Source organism: Gopherus evgoodei, chromosome 11 (assembly GCF_007399415.2).
Source record: "Gopherus evgoodei ecotype Sinaloan lineage chromosome 11, rGopEvg1_v1.p, whole genome shotgun sequence".
In the NCBI taxonomy this organism is placed as follows: Eukaryota; Metazoa; Chordata; order Testudines; family Testudinidae; genus Gopherus; species Gopherus evgoodei.
In genome coordinates, this window is record NC_044332.1 from 47,235,111 (window position 1) to 47,253,259 (window position 18,149).

General features: G+C 40.3%; 1 protein-coding gene across 1 annotated transcript in view; it reads right to left on the minus strand.

Annotated features, from left to right (window-relative positions):
* The window catches only part of SLC4A10 (solute carrier family 4 member 10), a 247,848-nt gene extending 229,909 nt beyond the window's left edge, over window positions 1-17,939 (minus strand). The window contains exon 1 of the mRNA XM_030580419.1: window positions 17,724-17,939. Within this exon, the coding sequence (XP_030436279.1) occupies window positions 17,724-17,771 (48 nt within the window). The 5' untranslated portion in view covers window positions 17,772-17,939. The remainder of the gene's footprint in view (window positions 1-17,723) is intronic.
* Window positions 17,940-18,149: the final 210 nt, after the last annotated feature.

Consider the following 18,149-nt stretch of genomic DNA (forward strand, 5'->3'; position numbering starts at 1 on the left):
TCTGGTTCATCAGCAGTGACACAAATCAGAATACCAAAACTGACACTTTAAAATGACATTAGCCAAAAAACCTAGAGATTTTCTCACTATGCTCCCTATGACACTAGCACTCAAATTATTGTCACAGAACTATTCATGACATGAGCACTGAAGCAAGGGCTCTCAGACTAGGACTGTTGATCATGTCTGCCTGCCACACTCCCAAGAACTAGCTCTGAACAACAGTGTCACAGGCCAAGCTAGAAAAATAAAAATAAAATCATTATTACGGTTATTTAGTTTCTGGAGGATCATGTTTGATCCTGCAAAGACTTGCACACATGCTTAACTTTATGCATGACAGGTGATCCCATAGACTGCAGTGCAACTACAGGCATAAGGCAAAGTCTTTACAGGATTGGCATCATTTGGGAATTGGGATTATTGCTCTGACAATAATTGGACTTTAGATGTAAAATAAAATATAGAAGTTTTATCTTATTTGCACTGAATTTAGAATATATCACCAACTTTTAAGTAGGCAGCTAAGCCAAGGAAGGTTAAGCTACTAAGAAGCTTTCAGGAATCACAGTCCTCTCTCACAGTACAGCAGCATATGAAGCAAATTCTGCCCAGCAACGAAGTATTACCCATGCCTCCCCCTTTTGGTAAAGAACCATCTTCACTAAAACAAGAGAACAACTGAGAACAAGTGACTTATTATCTTATTCACTATTACTCTAAATGAGGGTTTGAGAAGACACCTGGCTTCTAGTCATAGTACCAGCTCTTCATTCTTCTACAGGCTTTTGTTCATTTTCATTTTGCTCTCCTAACAAACTCTCTAGGTAACTATACGATCAAGTAATCTTAGCTACTAGTCAGAAGTCTTTTTTTTCTTGGTCCCTACTCTGAACTGAAGACGACAAAAGCAGAATCTCCACTAGGAGATCTCTCCTTCAAGCCCATATAGTGTATCTGTGACTATTTTTTTAAGTTATATTTTGGCTTTGATTGTTTGTGATGAAAAACAAACATGTTTAGCCTTGCTTATTTGCCAAATGCTTTGGCACAATAGGAATAGGGAGCACATACTGTATTGTGATTATGTTATATCGCCAGAAGAAAAATATTTGAAAATGTTTCTTCTCAGAGCTTAGTTTTACAACCCTCCACTTGTTTACAAAGACATTTTTGGGTCAACATTGCTCAGCTGCTGCCAGATTTGTTTGCAAAACAGAGAAAAAGGTGTATTTAGAACTGCCTATTATTAAGGTTGCCTGACACTTCCCGTTATAAGTTTTAGCAGTATAGACTGAAATTTTCCATGTTGTGTACCTGCTTCAGACTCAATTTTATTTTATTTTTTGAAAATTTCAGCTGGAATGGTCCAGCCATTTCCGAGAACAAGACTGGAGAAAAATCTATTGTTTTGCCCAATAAAAAAAAACACACCACCATACACACCTTTTATTTGAGAAGTTTTAGTGCCTCCACACTTTTGGAGAAAGGACCTGAGATTTGGCAAGAGGCGGCCTTTATGACAGGAGATGTGACTTTTGCAGCCCCAGTCAAAATCCACCCAAATTTGACAAGTTATAAGCCTTTGAAATAAAAATCACAGTTCACAAATGCTCAGTAGACACTTGGTAGAGTTTGGCAGCTTAATTCCTTGAAGATTCCATCTGCACTGGGCATGCTCCATCCCTCGGGCTGAGCAGGACTTACACTGCAATTGCATTTTCAGCTGCTCTGAGCCATGATGGATCTGGGCACAGAAACTGCTGAATGGAATACAGAAGGGATAAGAGCACTGAGAAGCACAGGGCAGCATCTACCACCAAGCTGTTCCTAGGTAAGTCATTTAAACCAAACTTTTCCAAGGTGGTCGTTCATTAAAATCAGTAAAAACAACCAGGAGTCCTTGGGCATAAGCTTTTGTGGGCTAAAACTCACTTCATCAGTTGCATGGAATGAAAAATACAGTAAGCAGAATTATATATTATAGCACATGAAAAGATGGGAGTTGCCTTACCAAGTGGGGGGGGTCACTCATTTTCTGGATGCCTGACCTGATACCCTAGCGCAGGGGTAGGCAACCTATGGCACATGTGCCAAAGGCGGCAAGCGAGCTGATTTTCAGTGGCACTCACACTGCCTGGGTCCTGGCTACCGGTCCAAGGGGCTCTGCATTTTAATTTAAATTTTAAATGAAGCTTCTTAAACATTTTTAAAATCTTATTTACTTTACATACAACAATAGTTTAGTTATATATTATAGAATTCTAGAAAGAGACTTTCTAAAAATGTTAACATATTACTGGCATGCAAAACCTTAAATTAGAGTGAATAAATGAAGACTCAGCACACCACTTCTGAAAGGTTGCCGACCCCTACCCTACTGTCTAATTTACAGAAGTGCTGAGCACCCACAACTACAACTGAAGTCAATGAGAACTGTGTTTTGACCATATTAATTGTCATATAATGCTACGTGCTCTGAAAGAGTCAGGTCCTTGGTGTCTCACACAGGGCACCCAAAATTAATGAATTTATTTGACCTTAATCTCTATGCCTCAGTTCCCCATCACAGGGAATATGTGAAAAATTAATATTTGTGAAGCACTTAGATACACCACAGAAAAGTCCATAAGGAAATTAATAATTCTATCTTCAGAGCAGGATTTGAATAGTGCATGGGATCAGCAACCTTTGGCACATGGCTCACCAGGGTAAGCACCCTGGTGGGTCGGGCTGGTTTGTTTACTTGCCTCATCCACAGGTTCAGCTGATTGCGGCTCCCATTGGCCACGGTTTGCTGCTCCAGGCCAATGGGGGCTGCGGGAAGCGGCGCGGGCCGAGGGATGTGCTGGCCGCCGTTTCCTGCCACAACCGGCCCGGTCCACCAGGGTGCTTACTCTGGCGAGCCGCGTGCCAAAGGTTGCCGATCCCTGGAATAGTGTATATTAAATAATGCCTGTGGCCACACATTGAAAAATGGAGGAGAAAACAAAACACTAAACAGCTGCTCAATAAATGAACATTGACCATCCTGCACATACATGTGATCCTGTAATTAAAGATTGTATCATCAGGCTCATGCACAAGGGGGGATGAATTAAGATTGCACAGGCACCCTTAATGCTGGTATTTCCTAATCTTTGATGCTTGACTCTGCAACCTTAATAATTTCTTAATATAGTTTGTGTTAACTAGACCAATTTACCTACATTTTCTATAGTTTCATGCACACTTGTACACAAGGAAGTCAGCTGTTTTGATTATTAAAGAACAAATTCAAGTCTCCCATTCCCCCTTTTGGAGGTGGGGGGTCAGGTATTCCAAGACTATGAAACCCATTTGATCTACAGGGGGATGCGATGGCCACACGCTTACAGAAAACCTCCTATGTGTAGTATTGGTAAGGGTCTGTGAGGAGGCCTCGCCACTTTCTAACACAACCAGCGTGTAAATTAATCCATGCTGGATTTATCCAGATATTTCTCTCTGAAAAGTTTAAACAGTATCCAATTTTATGGAATACAGCTACTGTTAATGACACCGTGAATGTATCTTTAGACAAATATAAATGACTCATAGGTTTACAAGTCCTTTTACAGCTCCTTTTCACAGCTAATTCTAGAAGTGTGGTAATGGTGTGATAAAACAAATGGACACAGTCAAGTCTTTTGTTATAATGGTGAACACTAGGAGAAAAGATTCATAGATTCTAGGACTGGAAGGGATCTCGAGAGGTCATCGAGTCCAGTCCCCTGCCCTCATGGCAGGACCAAATACTGTCTAGACCATCTCTGATAGACATTTATCTAACCTACGCTGTTTAAAATAAGAAGAAGTATCTTAATTATGTAGTTAGTCAAGTTTTGTGCTTAAAGCATTTGACAGAGTCTCTTCAAATATATGGGAAAAGATACTTTAAAACAATCTGTGAACTATGTTTACTGGATGCCAGTGTTTCAAAAAGTGTCTACATCAGTAGTAATATGAGTTGGATTCCATGTTATCACAAAATCTGTTAGGCAGATTGTGAGGACGGGGGATACATTAGGAATATGATCAATCAGTTTGACAACACAGGTAACCTACAATGAGTACATAATCACTTGTGCTGACACTGCTGGTACTTTGGAACTTATTTGAGAGTGAATATAAAACACCAGTTATAAATCAGCAACAACTGTAAACTGATGTTTATTTACAAGCAACACAGGCTTAAGATGACTGCATTTTTAACATGCATAGTTCATATAACAAACATATCTAAAGTACTAATATAACATTCTCCTTCCCCCTGAGTAGGAAGGTTCTACTAATATGGCTATTAAGTAGGACACATGGAGAGATTAACTCAAATTCTCTCAAACCTGTGGATTATTCTGGAAAAGAATGTAACTCATCTACATTTGCAGGAAGTGGGGTATCTACGATGGCCCTCTTTTATAGATGCTTTGTGAAGACTATTGGCATTTGTCACCGGGCCTGTACTATAAAGGTATGCCTGGAAAATATGCATTTCTCCAGCCATAAACCTCCAATCTTTGAAGGTTCGCATATAGTTTCTTGAGATGCCCACTGTCATTCTTGCCAGCCAATGGAATGCCATCTAGTCAGTACTGTACTCCTGGGAGCTCTCTCAAATTCTGATCCATCACTCCACTTGAACAAGGCTGGTGTCAATGTTATCCCAAAAAACGAATACTGGTATTGGTACGATCTTTATGTACCACTATATTACCAACTCATGGAAATTTTTCTCCACTTGCATTTTTAAGTTTAATGAGATCAGTTTTGTAAAACTTTGAACTCCAGGCTAAAGAAAGGAAGAGATCGTCAGTACAGTGGTTGCATAGTAGCTTTGAGATCTCCACAAATTCTTTAATGCTGGCTCAGTGGGAAGATACTCATTTTCTGTGTGGACGTTTTCTCTGTGGACAGTGAGCATAATTTCTCCATTGAGTTTCAGATACCCACAGCAGAACCCTTGTCTTGCAACACTTAGGCTGACTGACTGGCTTACAAGCTTTACTTGTCTTCAGTTCTCCAGTTCTCTCTTGAAAAGAGGTGCACATTTCTACAGCACGGCATTTAGAGCTTTTTCATCTTCTGCCACAGAAGAATTTGTGGGAGTTTCCATCAGTACATTTCAAACAGCATGAAGTGATTTAAATCCAGATGAAAAGCATTTATATTACAAATTTTCAAGTTCGACTGTTGCATTGTAAAAAGTGACATAAGTCAAAGCTTGTTTAAAAATCATCTTGATTTAAATAGCCTGTTTTAAAATCATTTATATAAATCACTTTTACAGAGATATAAGTTCATTAGAAAAAAATGGCCATTGCCATTTTAGATTAAAATTCATTTAAAAAAACCCTCTTATTATAATCTCACTACACGTCAGGTACCTTATTTAAATATGACGAAACTGCTGTAAACAGAACAAAATATTGAAAATTTAAGGCCTCTGTCCTACAAACCCTTGCCAGTGTTAGCCACATTAGCTGTGTCATTGGCTTTAATTGTGCTTAAAGTTATGCACATGCATTTGTGTTTGCAAGATGAGAGGTTACAGTTTATTTTTATTCAAAACTTTTATAAATCCAAAACAGAATAAAATTTAACACTGCAAAAGTAACTTCAAGGTTAACATTAAGTTGTTTAAAGTTACAATATTTATACTGTTTAAAATTATAAAAGCTTTCGCTAGTCTCATTTATTAACACATCAGTATTGATATCATAATGCAACATTTTACACAGTTATAATCAGTGATCAAAAAAATCACAAGTGATTTACCTGTGAGTCCCATTACTCAAACTCAAAAGTATTTTCCTACCCCTTAAAATTAAAATGCTCAAGAAGGAAAAAAAACTTTGAAGCTCTGTTCCATGCAGATTCTATTCTGCTGGTGTTCAGTGGAATCAAAGAATCCATAGCAGTTGAGACAGCACCCTCATAATCATATCTTTATTTTCTCAAAAAGTGGTTACCTGATGTTTCCACCACTGAGGCGCTGTTATAGCTTCAACTGAGAGATCTAATCGTCTGAAAAGGAGGAGACTTGGCATGCAATTAATTACTATTGACAGAAGACCACTTCCAACCTTCTTCTAAATATTCAAAAGTAAGGTTACATCTATACTGCTAAAAAAGGTGTGTTCTTAACCTCTTGGTTAAAATATCAGGGAAGACACAATAATTTAGCATTTAACTCAGGTTAGCAGAGCAAGTTCAACCCCTGGCTCACCCTATAGACTTTAGTTTGAGGCTTGAGCTACTAATCTGAGTTAAGACTAGCATTGATATGTCTTCACTACTATCATAGCTAACTTGAGCTAAAAACACACGTTTTGTTTGCAGCATAGACTACCTTGAGTGGTGATTCCTCTGGAACCTGGCATATGTGAGGGATTGATCTCACATCCAAAAAATGACATGGTATTAAGCCTGATCATAATGATACAGATTTTGCCAGATTCTAATTGCAATTTAGTAAAGATTTTTTCAATCTTCTTCCACACTTCAATAGCTCAAGACATTGAATATGATTTCCTGTGTAGAGGATCCAGCACCACTGTAACCGGCTTCCATATTGTTCTCCTTAACCCCTGAGGACAGGACAAGAAGCAATGGGCTTAAATTGCAACAAAGGCTGTTTAAGTTGAACATGAGTAAAAAACCTTCTTGTCTGGGTGATTAAGCACTGGAATAAATTGCCCAGAAGGGTTGTGAAATCTCCACCATTGTCCAACCTGCTCTTAAAAATCCCCAAACACCCATTAGGGATGGTCTAGATAATATTTAGTCCTGACATGATTGTAGGGGACAGGACTAGATGACCTCTTGAGGTCCCTTCCAATCCTACAATTCTATGATTTGGAGCAATTCTTCAGCAAACCTCTTAAGATTAATATTTGTTACTTCTGGCAAACAGTCAGCTTCCTGTCTATACTCTTCACAGATGTTCACTAATTTAGGCCACTCCAAAAGAAACTTCCAAGCAATCTGTAACAGTATTACACCTTACTTCCTGACGCATGACAAATGCACAGCCACATTCCCATTTGTGGTTTCCAAATAATCACCACTTTGCAGCTGTCAGATACAAAGTTCCCAATACTGCAGTTGCAGCCATACAGGCAAATGGACCCCAAAGTCACTGGGCTCCATGAAGGTGCAAGAATCTGCATGCATGTAGCACATTGCAGGACTGGCTCCATAAGTAATATAATTTTATATTCTTTCCTTCCAGCGTATTTTTAACAATGGCTCTTGTCACAAGACTTGTCACTTGGCTCTTAGATCTTTCATGCATTTTACCTAATGATACAACCAAATGCAGTTAAATACTCAGAAGAATATACATGACTGAAGGCACCAGTGCTCATCACAAAAGCAAACAGCTCCTCCTTCAGCAGTTCCTGTAGCACACACAATTCATTGTGCACAATACACCACCTATTAATAGCCAGATACATAGTTTCTGAAAACTGAGCCACTGAAAGCCCTAACAGAGATGTAGTCTAGTCAAAGCATTGTGACAGTCTTCAATCTGTAGATGTTCAATATATCAAGAAGGTGGTGTGGGTCACAAATACAGCATGGGTTTCTTGTTTATCAGTTGTGTGTGTAAGCTTGTACTGTTATCATAACAAAGTATGTTAATGAAACCCCAGGACTTGTCTTATTTGGTGTATATGAACATTTTAAGTGGGCTTCTGAGAAAAAAAACAAAAAAAAGACTATAAAATCTTAAATTCTACTATTAGGAACTAAAGAAACAGGTACAAAACATTTTAGCAATTTAAGACTATACAATGGAAAGAAAAGTGCTATCAACAAGTAAATCAAAATATCTATTTAAATTAGAAATAACTTGATTCAAATAAAAAAATACTGGATGGAATTAAGTGAGGATGTAGGAATTTTGCTGCTGTCCCTCAACTAAAATACAGCAGTGCTCCTATGAGTTAACTAGGAGACATGGTTTCTCAGCTTGCCCACGTAGACTTTAAACTCTCTTCATGATTCAAGTACTCATTATCTTGGTCTAATCCCAACACCTACTCCTCAAATAGCTTCAATGGCCACTTCTTTCCTTCTACATCAAACTCAAATGCAATGTCCTGAAGTTCCAGGCATGCATAGCTCTTTCCACACTTAAATTGTGTCCTTATTTCCTCTTGCAACTCCCCTTTTCCTCATGTAACCCACACACCTTCTGGGTGTGGTGTTGTGTCCCATCTAGTGGCACTGAGACCACTTAGAGAGAGAAATAAAAGGAGTCTCCTCTACAGCCTTAGCTAACAGGCACTTGGCTTTTAGCTCATGCTACAGAGGCTCATACACTAAGCTACATAGGTCCCCAGTTCAATCCCACCTAGGGTCTGTGGCATTACACTCACACACCTCAAGTGCCTTCTCTCCTCCTCCCACTTTCACTTGCTTCAAACCCCAGCTTATCCTGGGAATAGATTTCCAGAAGACAGGGTGGTTTTAAGCACCTATCTGCTCTTTGTATTCATGGCCAGCTTGTTTTCAATTGTATTACACTGTATATGCCTCACAGAGTGGCAAAGTTTCAGGAACATATTGGTTTCTGTTAAATTGTATTTGATATTACATTAGTCATGCCATATTTATAAAGAGGGAGTTCTACAATGGGCAAGGTTGAAAATATTATATTGCTAATCATTGAAGATGTTTATAAAAGTTTTTCCCCCACTGGCTTAAATCTTCTGTTTGATACTATACTGAAGTCATTACAATTCTTTATGACATTACAGACTGGTTCTGTGGAAGTGATTTATCGTACATACGGTTCCATAATTTTTCCAAGGGAGAAGTAGGAAGAAAAGATGGAGTTATTGTAAGGGGAAGTTTAAACACAAATGTGTCTGATCAATAGAAAGTGTTGGATGTATTCAAATCAAACACATTTTCAAGTAATCTGTTTTAATAATGTGAATATATCTCATTCACATCATTTCTACAGTTTGTGTGTGTGAGCACATGCTGTGCTGCAAATTATTCTTTGCAGGCATGTTTGGTATGCCACATGTTAACTATGTCTTAGGGTTTTAATTACCTCTCTTCTTAATCATGACATTGGCAGGTGTGCGTTTATAAAGTACTGTCTGTGTGACTAATTATTTTACTGTATAAAGAGATGCACTGACTTCCACTGAGTTCCAGTACTTTCTGGAAAAAATTACTTTCCTTTTCACTCAGACTTTATGGCCATGTGGCAACAAGAGAAAACAGATGAAGCAGTAATAAAATTCTAACATTATCCTTATGATTGCATTTTTTTTTAAAACCTTGTAACATTTTCTCTGTACATATGACAGGAAAATATAACATTGTCTCTATCTTTTTCTATTGACATTGTCTCCATAAACTTTTGCCCTAACTGTTGTAAAACTGTTGCGATAATCCTAAATCTTGGTAAAGTGAACAGGGAATTAGTATTGTTATAAAACATATTGGGCCACATTCTGCCACTTATGCTCCTGTTAAATAATACATTTAACTCTGCATGCTGTCCCACTGGATGTCCTACTCAGCGTAAGTAAGAGTGACAGAATTTGGCCTGTTATGAACAGTAGTTTCCCACTTACTAGCTATGCTGTTTTTCAAAAACAGTCACAGCTTGAGTTCTCTCTTATTTCTCTTCCCTTAGGACAACAAAGTAACGTGATTTTGTAAAAGATTCCTAGAATCCTCTACTGTCTGGATAGCACTAGCAAGAGTTTTGGACACAAAAGCATACATACATATGAAATCCAGTGCTGTAAGATTATTTTTCAATTGTCTGATATCCACCTGCTTTGAATCCCTGATCCTAAAAGAGCATCCATGCAGGCAGCCCCCAACACTGCAGTGTAGAGCCCCACTGTGCTAATCTATTTCCAGGACTGGTGCCTAAACGTGTTTGACCTTTCTTGATTTCAGAATGACCAATTTTCAACCTATAAAATCATAACCAAAAGCATAATTATGCAAATATACATTGCTAAGTTCTATTATGGACTAACTTCTTGCAATTTTGTCTGTGTACATATATTAGACCTTTTTTTCCAGAACTTGTGGGAAAACACTTCTAAAAGCAAGGTTAAGTATGCTCTGATATACAGTAAATCTAAATAAAATAAAATAGCCTAACCTTTAAAACTATGGGCAAATTCTTCCTTGGTTCACTCATTTTGGTCAAAGAGGTTGCACAAGGTTTAAGACAGGGCAAAGTTTTTGCCCCACTCATCCTAGGGGAAGAGGGAAGTATAAGCGGAAACCTACCTTGCCAAAGCCTCAGCCCAAAGAGCCAAGATGATAAAAGTCTGATCTTTGATCAGAAAAGCCAATTCATCATTAACTATAATGGTGTTACTGCCACCACTGTCATTAGAGAACACAAGAAAACAACATGCCATGCAATCATTCATGAAAAAAGGTATCAGTACATATGTACAAATACTCTCATAGATATGAAGAGAGGATGAAGCCCTTGCTATACAGAGACATCCTACTTACAACAGTCACTAATATTTATTTTAAAACATAACGACAGTCTTAAAACACAAGTGAAATAGACAGTTATTCCTAAATAATATTAAAACAAGTCTGTATATAAACAAAATGCTTTTGGGGAGCCATTTGCATCATGGATATGCAAGAATCACACTGAGACAGGTGAAGGAAATGTGTTTGACTAACTGAGAACCTGTTCAAGACATTCAGAGAGAGAATCTGCAAACTATCTTTCACAATTTTTTACACATGCTTCACAGCAGGCTTCTATTAACCACAATTGTTTATCATTTTAAAATGTTCATTGTCTAAAATGTTCACTGTCTCCACACCATTCATGATTTTATAGACATCTGTCATATCATCCCTTAGTTATCTCTGAAAAGTCCCAGTCTTTTTACTCTCTTCTCATATGGAAGTTGTTCCAGACCCTCAGTCATTTGTTTTGCACTTCTCTGTACCTTTTCCATTTCTAATATTTTTTTTCAGATGGGATGATCAGAACTGCATACAATATTCAAGGTGTGGGAGTACCATGGATTTATAGATTGGCATTAGAATATTTATGGTCTTATTATCTATTTCTTTCCTAATGATTCCTAACATTGTTAGCTTTTTAGACTGCTGCTGCACACTGAGCAGATGTTTTCAGAGAACTATCATAATGACTCCAAAATCTCTTTCTTCAGTGGTAACAACTAAGGTAGACCCATTGTTTTGTATGTATAATTGGGATTATATTTTCCCAATGTGCATTTAATTTCATCTGCCATTTTAAAATAATAATTAAAAAAGAGATTGTTTGGGGCCCAGTCACCCAGTTTTGTGAGGTCCCTTTGTAATTCTTTGCAGTCTGCTTTGGACTTAATTGTCTTGAGTAATTTTGTATCATTTGCTAACTTTGCCACCTCATTGTTTACCCCTTTTTCCAGATCATTTGTGAATATGCTGAACAGCACTGGTCCCAATTCAGATCCCTTGGGGATCCTGTTATTTACTTTTCTGCATTCTGAAAACCGACCATTTATTCCTACCCTTTGTTTCCTGTCTTTTAACCAGTTACTGATCCTCTTCCCCATTACTACTTACTTTACTTAAGATTCTTGGTGAGGGACCTTGTCTGATAGTCCAGTTGTCCTATATCCACTGGATCAACATTGTCTACATGTTTGTGAACACCCTCAAAGGATTCTAATGGGAATTCATGGTGATGCATTATTTTCTTTCACAAAAGCCAGGTTGACTCATCCTCAACATAGTGTATTCATCTATGTGTCTGATAATTCTGTTATCTACTCTAGTTTTAATTAATTTGCTGAGTACTGAAGTAAGGCTTAGTGGCCTATAACTGACAGAATCACCTCTGGAGCCTTTTTTAAAAAATAGAAATTACACTAGCTATCCTCAAAAAAGAACTAGATAAATTCATGGAGGATAGGTCCATCAATGGCTATTAGCCAGGATGGGCAGGAATGGTGTCCCTAGCCTCTGTTTGCCAGAAGCTGGGAATGGGCGACGGGCTGGATCACTTGATGATTACCTGTTCTGTTCATTCCCTCTGCGGCACCTGACACTGGCCACTGTCAGAAGGGGTAGCCATGTTAGTCTGGATCTGTAAAAAGTGACAGAGTCCTGTGGCACCTTACAGATGTATAGGAGCATAAGCTTTCATGGGTGAATACCCACTTCAATCAGATGCATGTCAGAAGACAGGATACTTTGCTCTGACACAGTATGGCCATTCTTTTGTTCTCCAGTCACCTGGTGTAGAAGCTGATTTAAGAGATGTTACATTGCACAGTTAGTAGTTCCACAATTTCATATTTGAATTCCTTCAGAACTCTTGGGTGAATACAGTTTGGTCCTTGTCACTTAATACTGTTTAAATTTATCAATTTGACACATCAATCAGGAACAGTTCCTCAGATTTGTCACCTAAAAACAATGGCTGAAATGTGGGAATCTCTCTTACATCCTCTGCAGTGAGGACAGGTGCACAGACTTAATTTAGCTTCTCCGCAATGGCCTTGTCTTCCTTGAGTACTCCTTTAGCACCTCAATCATCCAGTGGCCCCACTGTTTGCTTGGTGTCTTCCCACTTCTGATTTAATTAATTTTTTTTCCTTTTCGTTTTTGTGTCTTTTGCTAGTAGTTCTTCAAATTCTCTTTTGGCCAGTCTAATTATACTGTTACACGTGACTGGCCAGAGTTCATGCTCTTTTCCATTTTCCTCAGTAGGATTTGACTTCCAGTTTTTAAAAGGACGCCTTTTGCCTCTTCTACCTTTTTTTTTTTTGTTGCTTTTTGTTTTTTTGTTTAGCCATAGTGACAATTTTTGGTCCTTCTTTTTTTTATTTGGGGTATACATTTAATTTGAGCCTCTAATATAGTGTTTTTAAAAAGTTTCCATGCAGCTCACAGGCTTTTCACTTTTGTGACCATTCCATTTAATTTCTGTTTAACTAGCTTCATCATTTTTATGTATTTACCCTGCTGTGATAGGTTTCTTTGGTATTTTCCCTCCCAGAACAATATTAAAATTTCTAGGCACCATTAATGACTGCTTCTTGGAGCAGCTAGTCATGAAGCCCAAAAAGGGAGAGTCAATTCTTGATTTAGTCTTAAGTGGCACATGATCTGGTCCAAGAGGTGAATAGAGCTGAACCACTTGGTAATAGGGACCATAATATAATTAAATTTATCTCTGCTTCCCATCCTGAGGTAACGTACCCAGTCAATATGTGGATAGTTGAAATCTTCCATTATTACTGAATTTTCTATTTTTACAGCCTCTCTAATCTCCCTGAGCTTTTCACCATCACCATCACCATCTGGTCAGGTAGTCAGTAATATATTTCTCCTGCTATATTCTTATTATTCAAGTGTGGAATTTCTATCAATAGAGATTTTATGGTACATTTTGATTCATTTCAAATTTTTAATGACTCTATGATTTATTTGACTCTATGCTTTCTTTCTCATATAGTGCCACTCCCCCACCAGCTTGACCTATTCTGTCAATCCTATAAATTTTGTATCCTGATTTTACCATGTCCCACTGATTATTGTCATTCCACCAAGTTTGTGTGAGGTCTATTGTATCAATATCCTCATTTAATACCTGAGACCTTACTTTACCCATCTTAGTATTTAAACTTCAAGCATTTCTATACAAGCACTTAGAAAATTTGTCAATATTTAGTTGTCTGCCTTCATGTGATGTAATTGAATGGGGACGCTTTTTTCATTTGACAGTTTCTCTTCAGTTCTTACCTGTACTTTATCAACTTCTATCCTCTTCTCTTTATTAGGATATAGACAATCCCTGTTATTAGATCCTCCCCTAAGGGATGCCTCTGTCTCAAACACATGATCCTCCGAAGCTGTCAGCTTTCCCCCAGTCCTTAGTTTAAAAACTCCATGTCCTTTTAAATTTTAAATTCCATTCCATTAGTGTCTCTATTGAATGCTAAAATATGGCAATGCCATATCTGCACTTTCCAGAACAACAGTTTGAAAAAATTCTTTCTACTTCAGATTTTCCATTTTTAATTGAATTCTACTTCCCCCAGTACAGCTTTTAAAGATTGAAATATCTTAGGAATCCATGAAGAAATGTACACACAGTACTTCATTTTGCAAAACACATCGAAAAGTGGCTCCCCGGGTGCAGGCAGAAGTGCTGTAACTGGTGAGGAACTTTTCTAAAAGGAGTTAGTAAAAAGAGACTCTAATAATGAAAAGGTGAAGAGGAAGTCTACTTCCATGTAATTCCTCAGAAGAGCAGGTAACAAAACATTTCATCACCTTCTACAAACTGCAAGAGAGTCTTGTTTAAATATTAACTCACATCCTAAAATATCAGGGGGTAGCCAGGTTAGTCTGTATGCTCCATTCTCTTCATGTGTCTGTATAATAATGCCTGCATCTGTAATTTTCACTCCGTGCATCTGAAGAAGTGGGTTTTTTAACCACGAACAGGGCCAGCTCCAGGGTTTTTGCCACCCCAAGCGGCAGGAAAAAAAAGCTGCAATCAGCGGCAGCTACACCGCACCACTTTCTTCTTCAGTGGCAATTCTGCAGCAGGTCCTTCCCTCCAAGAGGGACAAAGGGACCCACCACCAAATTGCCGTTGAAGAGCCCGACATGCTGCCCCTTCTCATTGGCCGCTCCAAGCACCTGCTTGCTGAGCTGGTGCCTGGAGCCACCCTGCCCCCAAATAAAACTGTTAGTCTTTAAAGTGCCACCAGACTCCTTGTTATTTTCATCCTAAAATAAATTACCAGCTAGGCCTCAGGGTAACAAGGAAAGCAGACGCTCTTTTGATAGTTAATCTGAATGTGGAATTTCAATGGCAAATTAGGTTATGACCTTTGCAATAGCTGAGAACCACTAGGACATATAAATTAAATAGGACTGTCATTTGCCATCTTCTCACCATGACTAACAACTTTTTTCCCCACCATGAGATAGTGAGCTGAAGTTTCACTGAGAGATGCTGCCTCAGAGGCTGGTGAACTTTGGCTCTTGTATGTATTGACGACAACTTGAAGCCAGCAAACTTTTGAGGCTAGGAGCTTTTTCTTCACATCCAACTGAATCCAAACCAAATGTAAATGAAATTTGGAAACAAATGTATTTGCTCCAGGAATGGAGTCCTTGCACAGTTTAAACTGGAGCTGAATTTATATACAGTCAGTATACAGAATTTATATATGTGAGGTGGGGATTGGCCAGGAAAGTGTGTGGGGGGGGAGAAACAGGGGAGATTCATTCTCAAAAATACCACCACCTATCTCACACTATAGTCTAGCAGTGAGGGAGACAAAACTGACTCCAGATACCTAAGCCCTGCCAGATTCCTCTGCTACAAGAACCCCACGCACTCAGAGATGACAGCAGCACATAAAGGCCCTTTGGCTTCAGTGCCCACCTGGCCCTAGTCACCAGTTGGGATGAGTGCTGCAGAAGCACTGCCATGGTCCGTATTGCCCTGTGCAGAGGAGCATTGCAGAGCAACTAACTTCAAGACTGGGGAAGCTGTGCCTTCGCATCACTGCTATAGCAGGAAAACAATGCTACCTCTCTGGGCTGCAGAGACCCTCCTAGAAACAGAGCACGTGTGAGTCCATCCATCACACAGATAGAGCCTTGCACAGTACACAATCAACCTGTTAGACACACACAGAGACTCCTCCTAATAAAACTGCTGCTAGAACTATTTGACAGCATAATCCAACCCATTCTTCTATATGGACGGAAAAGCTGGGGTACATCTTTAATATCTAATTGGGATAAATCCGTAAAAGAAATCCTATGTTTGCACAACTGCAAAAAAGTACTCCATGTGCACAGAAACTCCAGTAACTAGGGCTGCAGAGCAGAACTGGGCCAATTCCTCCTGTTAATCAACATACAGGAAAGAATATTCAGCTTCTCAACCAACACAGCAAAGAGGATCAAAAATTAAATCCGAATGCAACATAATCCATCCCTATGTTACTCCCCAGAGACAGCAATTCTGATCAATGGAACCAACAACCCCCACCTCAAGCCCAAAATACATTCAAGATGCTAGATCAGCACCTAAAGCAGTAGAAGAACCACTAGCAAGAAATCAAAAACATCATCAACAAATTAGACTGCTACAAACCTTTGCACAGAACCATCAAACCATCTCACCTCTTGTGACATGTACAAAACTATGGCAGTCTCTCACCAAATACTGAATCAGTGACCACAAACTAGAGGTGAAAATTGGGAGACACAAAGCATAGGCCAAAACAATCAGTGTGTCAGAGAAGAGACTAACAGATAATGTCTCCAGTGTCTCTATGCCAAAGTCTAAAACAGAAGGAATTGCAACAAAAGGTATTTCCTCAAAATAATCAGGAATTGTAAGAGCCTTCTCATCCAAACCCCAATGTGGAAAAACTGTGCCTGATCCTAGGAGAAAGGAGAGAGATGGCAGAGGCCATTGTCCTGTGTAGCAACCCACCAAATGATCAGGAACAGGTACTGGCAACAACTGGCCACCAGGAGATGACACATTAAACACAGAACCCTATGATGGGTGGATGTTATCCACCTCTGACAGAGAGCTGAAGGGTCCATCTTCCTTTTATGCTTTGGAAAAATGTGTGCAACTTGTCATGCTAATAAAGTCTCATTGAACAGATATTAATTGTGCATGAGAGAGAGAGACAGCGCACCTAGAAACAAACCCTGTGAGTGGGGATGACAGGGACCCCCGCACACTGACCCTCAGTGTGTGACAGAATCTCACCAACCGACCCTCTGTGCATGGGACAGAGACACCCACAGACAGCCTCTGTGTGCTTGCCTGTACCAGGGCCACCACAGACAGACGGACCCTCTGGGTGTGAAAGCATGCTCCATAGACAGAGGGATCCATTGCATGTCTGTGTGTGACAGAAACCCCAGACAGACAAACTGACCATGTGTACATGTATATATACACATACAGGGGTGAGAGGGACCCCCCACAGACCAACTGACCAACCTTGTACAGGAGCACAAGTGACAAGAGGTCCACAGATAAACAGATTGACCCTCTGTGCAAGTTGGGGGGCTAGGGCCCCCCAGGGAAACGGGGGGTGAATGTGAGAGACAGTCGCCCAGACAGACCCTCTGTGAGAGAGGAAGGGACTCTGCCAGAGACAGAAACCCCTTCGGCATTTGAATGACGGGGACCCTCCCCCACACACTCAGGTGACCCCTTTCCACAGCAGCGCCAACTTGTGCCCCCCACCCCCAACCCCGAGAGTATGGCGAGAGGGACTATCACCCTCCCCCCAAGTGGGGACCCCCTTCCCTCCTTATAGAAATGCAGGCAGGCGCCTCCGCACGTACTGGAGCGAGAGACGCACACAGCAACCCCGGCTGCTGCTCCCAGCTCGGGAGCAACCATCGCGTTTTTTCACTCCGTAGGAAACACACGCACGGTGACCCAAGGCACATCCATATTGGGGGGAATGCCTTGAAAAGCCCCTTCTGCCTGCGGGCTTTGCAGCCCCTCGGTTCCCCGGCCCCGGGGAAGGAAGGAGAGACCTTGGCACGGAAAGAAGCAGGCAGGGGAGCATCTCTCGCCGTGCCTCGCAATGCGCTCGCATCCCCAGCAGCGGCTCCGCTCGCCTGGCGGGGTTTGCGGCAGATTGCAGCAAGCAGCGTCTTACCGTGGGTAGCAACGGCTCCATTTGCGCTCCTTGGTCTTTAATCTCCATGTTCCGAGCTGCCTCTGGAACCGGCGCTTTTCTCCGCAGCGTCTTCAGCGTGTTACATGCACAGCTCCGGCGGCAGCTCTGCTTAGTATTCGGAGCAGGTAGCTCTGAAGCAGGAGGCAACTGCACACCCCAGCTCGCCACAGTCACATGGCTGCTGCTCGCTCATGAGGCTGTTGGCCAGATTGCAGGAAAAAGGTAAAAGCTGGATCTACCTGCAGGATCCCGCCAGATCCTGCCGGGTTTTGTACCTAGTCCCCCCAAATTGGTACTTTACAAAACAGAACAAGTTCAGCTGCTGCTACTGCACCAAGAAACCCAGACCACGATATAACAGCACCACAAAAACTCGCATCTGGCACCACCATCCTGCTGGATCCA